General features: G+C 43.6%; 1 protein-coding gene across 1 annotated transcript in view; it reads right to left on the minus strand.

The window, feature by feature from the left end:
* Positions 1-15896, minus strand: part of LOC130087734 (radixin) — a 553959-nt gene that overhangs the window by 185139 nt on the left and 352924 nt on the right. The window contains exons 10-11 of the mRNA XM_056254217.1: positions 10158-10288; positions 9024-9184 (exon numbers count right to left, since the gene is read on the minus strand). Of these exons, the coding sequence (XP_056110192.1) occupies positions 9024-9184; positions 10158-10288 (292 nt within the window). The remainder of the gene's footprint in view (positions 1-9023; positions 9185-10157; positions 10289-15896) is intronic.

Raw genomic sequence — 15896 nt, forward strand, 5'->3', positions numbered from 1 at the left:
ATATAAATATGAAACTAAATCGTTTTCTTTAATGACTAGGCTACAACACGCAGGTCTATACAGAGAAATTTAATATCGGAGCGGGATTTGAGCGAACGCCGTCTTACTGTAAGCATGTGGGGGTAGAGGTACGATTTTCGAGCAATCATCGAATATTATTTTGCTTGATATGCCAATCCTTAATATTTGGTGTTTTAAATGCCTGTTTGAGGTCTCTGTGAAAGATTTAAAGCAGTCTTTTAGTGCCGCTTTCAGAGCGGTCTAGTCCGAAGAACTGTTACGTCCATATTGTTTCTTTCCTCATAAATGCGAACACGAAAAAGTCAATACAATTAATATTTTATGTTCTGTGGAGAGCCAACCCTTCTTCATCCGGTGGGAGTATTACTTTTGGTTTGCGCAGTGTAATTCACAGAATTGATTGCTCTGCTACCAGCCTCTGTCACGGAGCTTGTGACTATTGCAAGCGCGCAGCTGAGGAGACAGTGTTGCTGTCAAATCTGTCCATGGGAAAAGTAACGTTGTGCGGAATTGAAAAAGGAACTACGTTTCGTTACCAAATTCTCAGTAGTAACGCGTTAAACTACTTTTTACCCGAAAAAGTAGTTACGTTACTGTAACGCGTTACTTTGTAACGCGTTACACACAACACTGTTTAAATTCCTCTTATTTAAGTGATCATACATTTTGATGGTGTAAATGCATATGGTAACAATGAGAAATTTGATGGCCATGGTTGCCAACCTTGATTACCTGGTTGAAGTGAAACTTTCTTGACGGCTGAATATATCACACACGTATACTAGTAGGCTATTCTCTTTAAATTGTAATAGCACAACCTAATCAGAGCCTAACATGCAAAAGAATCATCAGGAATAAACAAATATTCTCCTAAAACATTGGACACAATGTTTTAAGTAGGCATATACAGTAGGCCTACTTTGATGTACAATTACACCTGAATAGACTGAAGAGATCTCTTGCGCTCCTAAAAGTTTCTGTTGACAAAGTAGTAGCAGCAGCAGGTAAATACAGATAAAATTCAAAAACAAACATAACTTAATATCACTAAAATTAAATAGAAAGCTGCGCTTACAGACGCTCACATTCCACACAAGTAAACGCAACACTGACGTCTTCACTTCCAGGTCAAGAAGCTGTCAATTAAAAACTCAGTAGGCAATGAGAACACACTGCTACTAGCCCCGCCCCCACGAGAGATTTGTGTCAGAACAGCGAACGAAAACTCAGGGAGCGTAAACGAAAACTTCAGAAGCGTAAATGAAAACTTAAGAAGCAAACGAAAACTTCAGAAGCGTAAATTAAAACTCTGGAAGCGCATTTGTAAGTTTAGATCAGTAAAAGAAATATGAGGAATAGTTAGCAAAACATGCAGTGTATTAAAAACAAAGTAAAAAAAAATGCTTGCGATTCATTCTTTTTCAGTTTCAAAGATATTTTATTCAATTTCAATTTATATTTTCATTAGTTTCTTGAAAAGTTACGTTCATTATTATCGGCACAAAAATAATTCCATAGTACACAACCATCATATAATGATAAAAATCTATCCAGTGTTTTTGTTTTAATCTCCTTATATGTTTTTCCCTGCCTCAAATCGAGCCGTTCGACCATGTGACGTCACACGGTCGGACGCCCCTCCCACGATTGTTGATTGACAGCAGCGTTTCAACACATCCTCGCCCTGAGCGAGCTGTCATCATATTCCACTATTGTTGATACGCTGGAGCAGAATGGCGTCTAAGCGATTGTGGTGTTCTGTTCTTGGGTGTAATAACGAACACAGCAGTCATTTTGATGTTCCTAAATCCGAACCGCTGAAGACGCAGTGGCTGAGTTTTGTTTTCGAAGGGAATATTCACCACGAGCAACGTCAATGCTTTCATGTTTGCGCGAATCATTTCTCACCAGACTGTTTTATAAACAAGGATCAGTATAAAGCTGGTTTTGCTAAGAAGCTGCTCTTGAAAAAAGAATCGGTACCAACTGTTCATGTTCCTGCTGCACCTCCAGAAGAAGTGAGTGTAAAATTGTATTAACCTTTATATTAAAGAGCATATTGCAGGTAAAAAAAAATCTAAATTAATATATAAACTTGTATGAAAATACCATATGAAAAGTTAATGCAGGATTTAAAATGTTTTAAAACGACATAAGGGCACTAATTTAGTAGATAAAGTGAGCGTTTCTTGGACTGCTCGTAAAAACGGCTTTTTTTTCAACATCGCGTCATTTTACGTCACGCCAGGGAGCCTCAGCCTCGGCTCAGTGCAGAGTAGGCTGGCATTCAGTGAGAGCGGTCGTGAGTCAGTGTGTTTTAGGTAGTTTTTGTATTTCAATTTATCATCGTCATGGTAAATTATTGTGTTTGTGGAGGTTGCAAAAACTCCGGCCTGTCAGGACATTGAGTCCACAGGTTTCCATAACAAGAAAAAGGACGGTGCTGTATATATTTCGTGCCTGGTGCGGTTTGTGCAGGTGAAGAGACGGGATTTCTCTTCCGCATCGGCTTCGAGAACCGCGGTCGTGTGTAGCGTTCACTTCAGATCGGAGGATTATCATCCCGGCGATATGATGGAGTTTAACATGGGATGCCGAAGCAAGAATATTGATCGTCGTATACTGTACCAATGGCATCAAATAGTGTGATATAGGTAGTCATGCCCTAAATAGAGGCAACTTGTAATTGAAAAACAAAATGACTATTGTTTAAATATTCAAATCTTTAATTTTCTGTTTATGTTATAACCCAGGTGAAAAATATGTTTTAAAAATGTACTTGAGTATGTTTTTAGTAACTTACAATAGAAATATACTCAAGTATAGTTTTTATACATTTAATAGTATAAATCTACCCTAAACATACTAATGTCTGCTGGCCTGATATACGATGGTAATAATCTGTACAATATTGTGAGCACAGCGTATATCGTTAGCGAACGTGTATCTATAAGCACGTCTCTCACCAAGACACCTGTCCTGTTCTCCACTGGTTCTCCTCACACCACAACTAAATTTTGTCTCTGACCGTTCTGTCTAACATTAATACTGGCCTGTCCCTACTCTCTTGGCAGCATAGCAGGCTCATAATTGTATGGCTGTCGTCCGTCATACGAGTAAGTATTTCCTCAGCATCTGAAATGTCATTGCGATCCATTGTTTTCCTGTTGTTTGAATCGACCGCTCTCCCGCCCGTTACGTCACGCCCGCCACGGCCATTTTCAGACACGGAAGTAAAATTTTCTCACAAAAACGACTCCAGAAGCTTCTGTAGCGTATTTATAAGAATATTTTAAAGAAAATCTAGTTCCTACATTATTTTTCTATACATTGACTCGTTGGGTCCTCTAACCTGCAATATGCCCTTTAATCTTTGCAAATTGCTTGCACGCTTCACGATGAATGCGGCTAAGGTACACTCAGGGTACATTACGGCATGTTTCCTATGTACGACGTTCTCAATATAATTCATAATCCCACGTTTATTATGAACAACGCGTTATGGTTATTGTTTTATTACAAACTGAGTACGTATACATCAGTAAACACATAGCGTTCGTACATCTCACTAAGTTACTCTGCCCTGCCAGTAAACAAAGATAGATCAAAGTGACATTATGTTAACCAACCATTCAGAAACGTCCTGTTCGAGCCTTAATTGTCGAACTTCTTTGCGGCCGTCATCTTGTTCCGGGTCCGGCTCCGGAACAAATTCATACGGTTGCACAGATGTGTCCTCAGAAACTCCCGCTGCCATTCTCTCTCCAAAATATACCCTCAACTGTTGTCAAGGCAACACTCCACGTGCATTTTATCATTTAAAGGCATATGCACTGAGACGGCGTGCTGAAAACAGAGCTGTTTTTGACCAGGTAAAATGAGTGTTTTCTTACAATACTAATGAGAATTTTTAATTAAAGTATATTACAAACTTTTTATTTAGACCCTAAAGAATCAAATTAACTTGTATGAAAATGGCATTATATGACCCCTTTAAACGTTTTTTTCCTGTGGAAAAAATTCTTCATGCCTTAAAATAGCTTGAATGTAACACTATACCCTTGCTTCATTTAGTATACAGTACGTGGACCCATGAATATGCTAATTAGCCAAGCTTCCACTCACGCCTGCTTATTGAGGTAAACGCTGCACAATGGTATCACTCTTTTCAACGTCGGACACATAACAGTAATTGATATGATTAGCCTTTTGCCTGACTATGTTATCAAACAGCTAATAATGTTTTGCTAATGTTACACAAACTATGTTCCCGTTTGCCATCTCAATCTGCCTTCTAACAATTATCAGAAACGCTTTGAACAACTCAGAACATCAGTGGAGAAAGGCATGTAGTTTATCATAACATCTTGATATACATCATACACCCACTATATTGCTAAATCTACCCGATTTTTCATATCAACAAAAAAATATACCGGGATAACCTAGCATCTCTCGAGACTCCCCTGCTAGTTCGCTGTTAATGATATGCTAAAGCCCGCTGGCACATTGATGTGATTGGTTACAAGGTAGTTTGTGACATCAGAAACAACCACGTTTTTGAGACTGTCTTTTTTTCAGTGCAGTTTAATAGTTAGGTCAATAAAAATATTAAAAAGACCTTAAGATAAATACTGGACTTCTGAAGCTGCAAAAGAAAAATTTGCACTCATTTCAAATTGACCTCTGACATCCTATGACATAAAATCCATCTAAATTTAAATGATCACAGGCATATGGGTATTATGGTTCACGGTCATAGTGGCACCAGCTGCTGCAGTAAATGTGGCGTATCCAGACAACTTTGATATGGTTCTTTTACATTTACCGGGTTTGAATTCATATTGCCCTTCGTGCACAGTAACCCTAAAGGGTTTACTGTTACCGGGGCTTGGGCCCATCCTCGCTGCTTGCAGCTATATTTATTATTATTTTTCTTTCAAGGTTTTTGGCACTTTTGGGGCCCTTAACGTGCCTTAAAACTCTTGAAACTTTGCACACAGGTCAGAATCCATTAGGGCCGGGCTAAAGCTGTTACCCGGGCGTGGCAGGGGGGCTCGATAGCGTCCCCTTGAATGGGGTCTGAAAACTTGGTCCCATATATCAAACATGCTTGCATGTATAAGTATAAAACTCGGTACACATTTAAACCTCATCGGGCCGAATGACTTTTGTGCTCTAATTTATACGCCAGCCCAACAGTAAGTCAGCTATTATGGGTTGTTTGAAAAACGCATGCTCTGGAATTTGATACTATCCTCCTACATGATTAATCGGATCGCCACCAAACTCGGTCAACATGAAGACAAGACATTGAGGATGCTAAATTCGAACAGATTACTTGATATCTTAAATACTGTTGCCATGGAAATGCATCTAACTTAAATATTCTTTTTGGATGCTTTTAAGGCTCTTAGCATGCTTCAAATTGCATGAAACTCAACACACACATCACAGTTGTCGGCCAGTAGACATGGGCAAAGCATCAGAAACGGGCGTGGTGGAGGGGCTCAGTGCTATTTTGGTTTGAATGTGGTTTTTTTTGTGTGTTTTTTTAAATCAGGCTCTGAATTTTTAACTACCTCTCCTAAGTGTTTTTTTATTATTATTATTCACACCAAACTTTTTCAACATCATGACAATATATTAAAGATACTGATCAGTTGTCAGTTACACTCTGACAAGAGTTTAACCCTTTCATTGCTGTGTGCTTTGGCCTGCATTAAAGGATTGTACAGCACTTTGGTACACACTGTGTTTTTTAAAGTGCTTTATAAATAAACTTTGATTTGATTTGATAAGAAATCTCTTAGGCCCTGTCTATTTCTGAGTTTTAATAACAAAATAAATGCATGGAACCAGTTCATGTGTAGGGCACTGACAATATAGTTTTGTATTATTACTTTAATAATTAGGTTAATAAAAATACAAAAATACCTTAAGATAAATACTGGACTTAAAACATTTTGAGCTGCAAAAGATAACTTTTGACATGACAAAGTGATCTATGACATGCAATTCATTTAAATTTAAACAATCGCATAGCGGCACCAGCTGCTGCAGTAAATGTGGTGCATTCAGATTACTTTTATATGGTCCTTTTACATTTACCGGGATTAAATTCATATTGCCCATCATGCAAAGTTGCCCTAAAGCCACCGGGGCTTGGGCCCGTCATCGCTGCTTGCAGCTATATTTATAATTTAATTAATATTTTTCCATCTTTGGGAATAATTGAGATTGTAGCTTCCCTCCAGAAGGGAATTACAATTACAATCAAGCCTGAAATCTTGGGACTATCTGTTCCCTTTCATAGGTTCCCTCAATGCTGCATCAGTAGCTGAAACCCACCTTATTCCTTGACAGTGTCTGCCCTGCCAGTTCTGCCGCAACATTTTGGATGACAGCAGACTTTTCATGTGCCCCATATGACAGTACACTTCTGTTCACTCTGCACAGCAAGGAATTTTTCTGGCTTTGGGCAATTTTCTTCCAAACCTTCATAACTGTTATGTTGTCGAGTTTGTTCATGTCCAATGTGGAGGTTAGTGCAATGCTTTAATTTAGAGGAAAATATGGGAGCAGACTTCCCCCAAGAACTGAGGAACGGATATTGGAAGCTGCACCCTCAGACTGTGAGTCTAATCTGCCAGCAGGACAGAGGTGGATTTGATCACCTCAAGCGAGACACCTCATTGTCCTCTATGGTTCTTTCTGTCATCTTCAGTGTCTTTTGGACTGGATGCTCTGGCTCACGCATAGCCAAGTACATGCTTTTATGCTTTTTGTCAGTCAAACTGATTCCATTAGTCCTGGCTAGAAGATAGAAATACAAAGTTTATCTTTCTGTTAGATGCACTGCAATGGTCATCCCACGTCTGGTTTTCGGATCTTGTATCTCTCCTGGAGGAAACTCCTTGAAAGAATTCGGTCAGAGCCAACCTGTTGTCTCAGATTCTAGGTATAATATTAGATCCTCACAAAAGTATGTCTAATGGATCTTTAATGGATCTTTGTCTTTCACAGGTTATATGCTCTCAAGTGGAGACTATTTGCATCCTGGGGTAAGGAACGTAATTTGGACCAAGTTTTCGGCCCGGTTGGGTTAGTGCTGCATCTTGGTTACGTATGTAACCATGGTTCCCTAAATAAAGAATGAGATGGTGCATAGCTGGGCACGCTCCGTTGTTACTGCTTTTTTATAGATATCCGAGGAATGATGGATCAAGCGCTTCTTTATGAGGATCTGGTGGCGCAGTGCCTCAGAGGAGCGGTGTCAGTGCCATCAGCCAGTAAGTGTTTCATAGTGTCAGCTACTGACACATCATCTCGTTCCCTATTCAGGGAACCAAGGTTACATACCTAAGAGACATTCTCTAAAGTTTTTTTTATACCACATGGATATGTATCCATCTGCACCAGGGCTATTGTTAGTTTTTAATCTTGTTATTGATTAATTATTTTCATCTCATTGTCAACATTTTATTAATTACTTGTTGCAGATCAAAGATCTATAGAGGGTAAGTCAGTCAAGTCAAGTCACCTTCATTTATATAATGATTTTAACAATATAGATTGTTTCAAAGCAGCTTTACAGTGACAATAGGAAATTAAAGTAACAGAGATTGTTTTGACTTTACAGCAGCTCTAGAATAAAGTTATTGTCCAGCTAAAGTTAGTTTTGATTGATTCACTTCCGTTGCAAAGATCATTAGTTATTAACTTAGGGGCCGCTAACACGACACCGTTCCAACAGAAAACCCTTAATGCGCCCCGGCCCGGCTCACCCGCACAACAACAGTGTCTGGCGGCTTGAGAACGCAAACCCGAAATAGGTTCCAAGGTGCAAGCCCTGAAAAAAAATAATAATAATTTTTTATCTCTGCGCAAGCTTTAAAAACGCAAACCTGTGAAAACGCTGACGGCGTGCACATGCGTATTATGTGTTCAGTCTATAGGTATGCGCGTTTGAATATATATGTGCGATGGCGTGTAGTCTTTCTTTGCAACTTAACCTCAACAAATTACTTGTCTGGCCTTAAAAATGTATAATACAGAATTATTCATCGCTTCCGCATAGCAATGTGAACCGGAACTAATTTAACAGCGTTTTATCTGTACAGAGGTAAAGGGAGCGCATGAAGTCACCCTTGGCCGGAGTGGCTGCGGTTACGCCCACTTAAGTGGCAAAAAGACTGAGCGGCAGCATTTGTTTTCAGTGTGAATGCACTGAAAAACACACAAAACACATCTAAAACGGGAAAGAGCTTTGTGATTGACTGTACAACTAGATTTGACAAGAAATCTGAGGTATATTTTTACAGACTGCCGAAAGCTACAGAACAGAGAAGCAAATGGATCGCTGCAATTCATAGAAACAACTGGACTCCAGGCAGCAAAAGGTGTATTTGCAGTTATCATTTTGAGTTAATATGCTGAATTTAGGGGTAAAATCATACCCTATTATATTGTTATATATTGTATTGACAACTCATCAATTAAATATTTACGATCGTATATTCTGCATAATTGGACGTTTTTTAAATAAGGACTGACAAAAAAACGATACAAGTTTTAAGGCTGGACGATATGACGATTTATATAACATTAAAACTGTAAGTGATCACATGGATTTAGACCTACAAATATTGTAAAATATAAAGCATTTACAGGCAAATTTGCTTTATGTATTTCCCCAGCGTCAAAATCAGGCATTTATAAATGTCAGGAAACAGATTCCTGGTTGCATGTCAATATCCATGGATCACTGGAGTTGTAAGGAATACTATATCGAGTCCAACCTTTAGTTTAAACTGATAATCATTTGTTTTACTCGTGTTTTCGCAGTTTCCCCAAATTAAATCCAGTCACACAGCAGACTCTTTTGCCACTCAGTCCGACTGAGGGGGGCGTGTTCCGGTGGGAAAGTGACGTCAATGCATACCCTCTATACAAACTTTTCTTGATTGTTCATGTAAACATGCCCAAGTAGAAATACATACCAGTTGTTCCTGGTTCTTCATCTGGTCAGCTGCTTGTTTGGTCAATACTGCTTTGGCCTCCTCAGCTACCCGTTTCTCTTTCTCCAGCCTCTCTGCCTCCTCCTTTGCTTTCTTCTGCTCCTGTTCAAGCTCTAGAGCTCTGCGTGTTTGCTCCTCCAGCTCTAGACAAACACAGACACGCATGGAGTATAACACATACTTTGTTATATTAATCAGAATGTAGCAGAAAGTAGAATTATTTCACTTCCTTTGACACCTCTCTTTATTCTCCAAAATCATTTACATAATCTTTAGATCATTAAATCTATATCAGTATACTGATCGGGAAGGAGAACTCTATGAGGACAACATTAATAGGCAACCACATGAGAAATTTTATACACTGGCATGGTATTACAAATTGCCTGTGTTGCCGGCACAGTATTAACATTGTTTCATATCCCTCAGATCTTTCCTATGTCAAACACAGACGAATCATCAACCAACTTGAAAATTGCAACAAAGCTAGCTAGTGGGAAAAATGGGAACTCAGGTGAGGGATGCAAAAGTTAACACATCTTTTGTTTAAGGGACTTCAAAGTGGTATTTTCTGGTTTAAGAAAATTACCTTCCTCAGAAGACAACCCTATGAGAGGCAAGAGATGTAGGTTTAGTTAGTATCACCCTCCACTAATGCAGAGAAAGTCATTTAGCCTCTGACATTACTTATTTTTTTCACTCAGGATGTATGCATAAGGTTCGAAAATACAGATGCTCACAGCTTGGAATATAACACATTTCTACCAAAGCTTTGCACAAATCTTAATTCCTAGCATCCAAAGCTCTAAAAGACATTTAAACAAATAATAAATTGCAACAAACAATAAAATAATAGCATAGGAAAGGAAAATAAACAGAATGATGAACTTTTAAATTGCAGAATTATTGTTATTGCTATGCAGTTTATTGTTATTTAACATTCTTTATTATTGTGCGATAAACAATTTTGGTGCTGTGTTAGTCGTCAAATGTAAAATTTGAGCCCTGAAGCAAAACCATTTGAGAACCACTGATGTAAGGTATTCTACTTCCTGGCATTATAGAGGGGAAGGGGGGGCTGGATAAACTATTAGTGAAGTCCAGATATGTTTGTACCTTTCTGTGCTTTTATCGTTTGTTCCTCAATCTGTCTCAGTCTCTCAATTAACTCATTCTTCTCTCGCTCTATTCTCTCCTTCTCCTTTTCTGCGTGCTCTCGTTTCTTCTTCTCGTTCTCAAGCTGAGCTCTGATGGAGACAGAGAAGGATGCAGTCAAAAACCTAAAAATTACTTTAGTTGTTACTTAAGTAATAGTAATTATGCAAAAATGATAACGCAAAAGTTAAAAAAGACAGATTAAACCACTCAATTCATATAGATTTATGAACTTTTTGAAGCTTGAAAATTAGGAGAATAATAAAAATATGTGACCTGTGCAATTTTCAAAAATGAGTTTTTCTTATTTTCACATTCTCTATTAAAAAAAACTTTAAAACTATGTATGATTTGTTGGAATCAGACAAAAAAAAAAAAAAAATGAATGAGCTATACCTGTTTGAAGTCGGTATAGTCAGCAAAGTCAATTTTGAGAAAAATTGAGTTAAAGTTTTCTGAAGGTTCCAAAACAAAATCCCTGGTAATAACACCAAACTTGGCACACACCAAGTCAAACCATCACCAAATCAAACAATACATAATAAACTTTTTTGTTTACATGATACTACAATTGTTTGATTAACATTAATGAGACAGGCAGCCTATATATTAAGGCCTACTGTACAGCATGGATCTAATATAATGATACACATCTGATGTTTTTCCCTAATAATTAGCCGAACGTTCACTTAAGACATAACAGATAATGTTTGCGTGAATACTTGTTCTCTTACGAGAGGTTCTCTCGTATTGCGTAAGTTTAGCTTACGCTACGGGTAAAGTTCATCTTTGCTCGAGATATTGAAGCCAAAATTATCCTTAATTTTGTATATATTGTCAACGCAGTGCAGCAACTGCAGACCTAGAGCAGGCTGTCTAGCGTGCTCATTGGCTGCCCTGCGGCAACTGCAGCAGCCTACCAGTGAGCCTGGTGTGACGTCACGCCCAATGGTGGCGCTTCGCGCCCACTACGCGTCACAGCCCGCGCAAGGGGTGTGGCTTAGCGTATAAAAGCGGGGCTCAGAGGCTGCTTCCCTGATTTTTCATCTCTTCAGCGAAGCTCTTCATACCGCTGGATCCGAGAGAAGCCGCCGCCGTCGAATCCAGCGACTGCCAGCAGAGGAAAGCGCCTGAGGAAGCCGGTCGACTTCTCGCCGCCTTCAGCCTTCCGTGCCAGCAACGCTATCCGGCGACAATATCCTTTACTGCTCTTTTTCACTGTATTTACTGTGTGTGTGTGTGCTCGTCGCTGCGACACACACTTCTCTAAAAGAGCGCGAGCGTTCCTGTAAGAATGCCTCGCACGTCCTGTGGCTCGTGCCGAGCCCCGCTCAGCGTCGGAGACCGCCATGTGTTTGCGCTCTCTGCCTGGGCCCGGACCACGCAGCCCTCGCACGTCGGGAGGCTGCGTCCACTGTGAGGAACTATCTATGTCGACCCTGCGGGCTCGTCTAGACCTCTTAACGGCAAAGCTGTCACTCCGCCATCTGCTGGACCGCGCAAGAAGAAGCGCCGTGCACAGAGACTGCCGGAGCCTGATGTGGCACTCAAACGCTCGCCGGAACGACTCCCTCGAGCATTTCTCTCTCCTTTCCCGCCCCCCCCCTCCCGGACGCGCAGCCGCCGGCTCCCGCCCACGCTGCCGCCGCCTCAGGGGATGAGGCGCTTGATATGGATGAGGACGCGCCGCTAACAGCTGTTCTAATCGCGGCTAACTTCTCTACGTACGAGAAAGCTATCCCGCGCCAGAGGGAAGGGAAGGGTTTTCTAGTCCCGCCGAGGCCGGACTAACCCCTATTTCTCAATATTGCAGCTATGAGCCTGTTATATAACATGCACTCCTGCAAACTCAACACAAAGCTGTGCGAACTTAAGCTTACGTCGTTTCCCCTGTGGCTCACTTGTGGAACCCTAAGCTTTCGCGCCAGAGACCTGTGTTCGAATCCCGGCTCTGGCAGCAGATAAAATTTATGCGGCTCTCCTCTCTGAGCTCGCGGACAGTTTTTCTTACGTACAGAAAGCACTGTTTAAAGCCGCGGCCGGACCGCCGTCAAACTATCTCGCCATGTCAGTCCCCCTGGAAAGGGCTACTGCAGTGGAGTATTTGGCAGCCAACGAGTCGGTAATGTTACCCGCTTGCCTGCACACAACCGCCGTTTTTACGGCAGCCCAGAGAAATCTCAGAAGAGTGTAATGTCTGGTATCCGGCTCATGCCGTTGGTGTTTCAAGTGTAGAAAAAGTGCCCACGTCTCAGTGTTCACCCCTACACACAAGCACTGTACCCCCGTGTCTCTCACGCTCGCAGAGCCCACTCTCTTAAAGCTGGCAAATGCCGCTTGAGTGTTAGATGCAGGTATCGTGCCCACAACCTTGTGTTCACGCCCATCCTCTGCTCGCTCTGTCACATGGCTAAACACTCTCATATGGGTCAGTCTATGAGCGTAAGTCGCGTGCCCGCCCACGCTTACAAACAGACACACCGCCTTCAGCGCCGCTCGCACACCACAATATTTTCACAAACCGTTCCCCATTCATAGCAATCGGGACGTCTCACGTGACACAGCCAGCTGCTGCTGTCAGCGAGCCGCCGTGTCCAGGCTCTCATATCTGTCAAGCTATGAATGTAAGTCACGTGCCCGCTCACGAGCGCTCACGCTTACACCGCCTCCGGCGCCGCTCGCATAGTACAAGTGCTCACTCGACGTTCCCCATTCAAAGCAATCGGGTCGTCATATATGAAACAGCTAGTCACTGCTGGTTATCTGGCTCACGCCGATGGTGTTTACGTGTAGAAAATGTGCCCACGTCCCAGTGTTCACCCCTACACACAAGCACTCAAAAACATGTGTCCCTCAGGCCCACAGAGCCCACTCTCATAAAGCTGGCAAATGCCACTCGAGTGTTAGATGTAGACATCGCGCTCGCGAACTCGCGCTCGCGTCCATCTCATGCCCGCTCTGTCACACGGCCATTTCAACCTCAAGTAAGTCAGGTTATGAGTGTAAGTCACGTGCCCGCTCACAAGCGCTCACTCTTACTAACAGACACACTGTCTCCGGCGCTGCTCGAGCCGCTTCATCCAAGCACCGAGGGCGCACGCGCCGCACCCACATCTCCGTTTCAGTTCCCGAAGGCCACAGTGTGCGGCGACCGAAACCCGGAGGCCATTCTCCCCCTGGCCACACATGCACAAGCATGGGAAGCCATTCCTGGGGTTTCAGAGTGGGTGCTAAGCACAATAAGACAGGGCTATGCACTACAGTTCGCTCGCCGTCCCCCGCGTTTTCACGCTCGGACCGAGTCGACAGTGAGCGCGAAAGTAGCACATCTACTTCACGCAGAAATAGCCAAACTGCTGTGCAAAGGAGCTATAGAACCGGTGCCGCCTTCTCTGAGCGAGTCAGGCTTTTACAGCCGTTATTTTCTCGTACCGAAGAAGGACGGAGGCCTGAGGCCTATATTAGATCTGAGATTTTTGAACAAAGCTCTCATGAGGAGACCGTTCAAAATTATTACAACCAGGCAGATCCTCGCGCAAATTCGCCCGAAGGACTGGTTTATATCTCTCGATCTGAAAGACGCGTATTTTCAGATACAGATTATACCCCGTCACAGGCCATTCTTGAGATTCGCCTTCGACGGCCAGGTATATCAGTACACCGTCCTCCCGTTCGGCCTGTCCCTGGCACCCCGTACATTTACGAAGTGCATGGACGCGGCGCTCGCCCCCCTCAGATGTCAGGGTGTGCGAATTCTGAACTACTTGGACGACTGGCTGATTCTAGCACAGTCAGAGATAGAGCTCGTATCTCACAGAACTATGCTTCTCAGTCATTTGGAAAGATTGGGTCTCACGGTCAACTGGACCAAGAGCTCATTACGGCCCAGCCAGTCAATCTCCTTTTTAGGAATAGAACTGGACTCCGTGGCTATGAAGGCTCAGCTGTCAACAGAGCTGTCAGCTGTGTTCAGCTGTCAGCTGTGTTCGACACCTAGCCGCATCTTTCCAGAAGGGCAGAACCGCCTCCCTGAAAAAATTTCAGAGGATGCTGGGCTGTATGGCCTCAGCTGCAGCAGTGCTTTAGCTGTGCTTACTGCGCATGCGCCCGCTACAACGCTGGTTGAACGCCCGCGTACCCCGTCAGGGGTGGACGCGCGGCTACAAGCGGATCAGGATATCTCAGAGCTGCATTTCAGCTCTGCAGCCCTGGTTAGCGGCCAATTGGTACCAGCAGGGGGTGACAATGGGAGCGATTTCCCATCGGAAAATCATCTCGACAGACACCTCCAACTCAGGTTGGGGCCGCCTTTTCGAGGGCAGACCGGTCTTTGGCCTGTGGTCAGACCGAGAGAAACGCCTTCACATAAACTGTCTGGAGATGCTGGCGGTCGAGAACGCGCTGAAGCGCTTCCTCCCGTTCATACAGGACCAACACGTTCTAGTCCGCTCGGACAACATGTCGGTTGTGTCCTACGCATACCGCCAGAGCGGTGTCAGATCCAGGAGCCTCTGCGATCTGGCAGAACGCCTCCTCGTTTGGACCCAGTGCTTACTGCGCTCGCCGAGAGTGACGCACGTGCCAGGGATCCTGAACGAAGGACCGGACAGATTGTCCAGGGACAATATTCCCCCCGGGGAATGGTCTTTACACCCCCAAACAGTCCAGCTGTTATGGCGCCTCTTTGGCAGAGCGGAAGTCGACCTATTCGCGCCAAAGGACAACGCTCATTGCCCAGTGTTCTTTTCAAAGAACGAGGATGCGCTGGCCCAACTCTAGCCCAGCCACCCGCTATATGCCTTCCCTCCCATCTCTATGTTACCACAGGTAATCAAGAGAATCAGGGAATCGCACAGCCCGGTGCTCCTCATAGCCCCGCGATGGGAGAACCAAACCTGGTTCCCGGAACTAACACGGCTGTCACGCACAGCCCCGTGGCCGATTTCGGTGAGGACAGATCTCCTCTCTCAAGCCTGCGGCTCGATCTGGCATCCCCACCCAGAGCGCTGGTCTCTGCACGTGTGGTTGATCAACGGATACCCGTTATCCTGCCAGAAGGAGTTATGAACACGATCACGCAATCTAGAGCCCCCTCTACGAGACGGCTATATGCGTCTAAATGGTCTGTGTTCTCCAAATGGTGCACCGACAAAAATCTGGACCCCAGAACGGGTGAGGTTTCGCAGGTGCTCGGTTTCCTTCAAGAGCTGCTGGATAAGGGCAGGTCCCCATCCACGCTCAAAGTATACATGGCGGGCGTTGCAGCCTTCGCTGAGTCGAAGCAAGGCCGGTCGCTAGGAAGGAACGAGCTGGTCATCTGCTTCTTGAGAGGAGCCAGAAGGATGAACCCTCCGCGCCCACCTTCGGTTCCTATTTGGGATCTCTCCGTGGTCCTAGAGGCCCTAAAGATGCATCCCTTCGAACCATTAGATTCAACGAATCTAAAATACCTCTCGCTCAAGACCGTTTTTCTTTTGGCTCTGTCATCAGTTAAACGTGTGGGGGACTTACACGCGCTATCTGTTAGCGCAGCGGGCCTTGAGTTTGGCCCGAATGACTCTAAACTCATCCTCAAACCGAGACATGGCTATGTCCCGAAGGTGATTGGCACTCCCTTCAGAGCGCAGGTCATTTCTCTGTCGGCTCTGCCAGCATCCAACAGCGTGAGCAGCGACAGCCTCCTCTGCCCTGTCAGGGCAT

This window comes from Rhinichthys klamathensis, unplaced genomic scaffold, assembly GCF_029890125.1.
Source record: "Rhinichthys klamathensis goyatoka isolate OS25496 unplaced genomic scaffold, OSU_Roscu_1.1 h1tg000111l_1, whole genome shotgun sequence".
Lineage (NCBI taxonomy): Eukaryota > Metazoa > Chordata > Actinopteri > Cypriniformes > Leuciscidae > Rhinichthys > Rhinichthys klamathensis.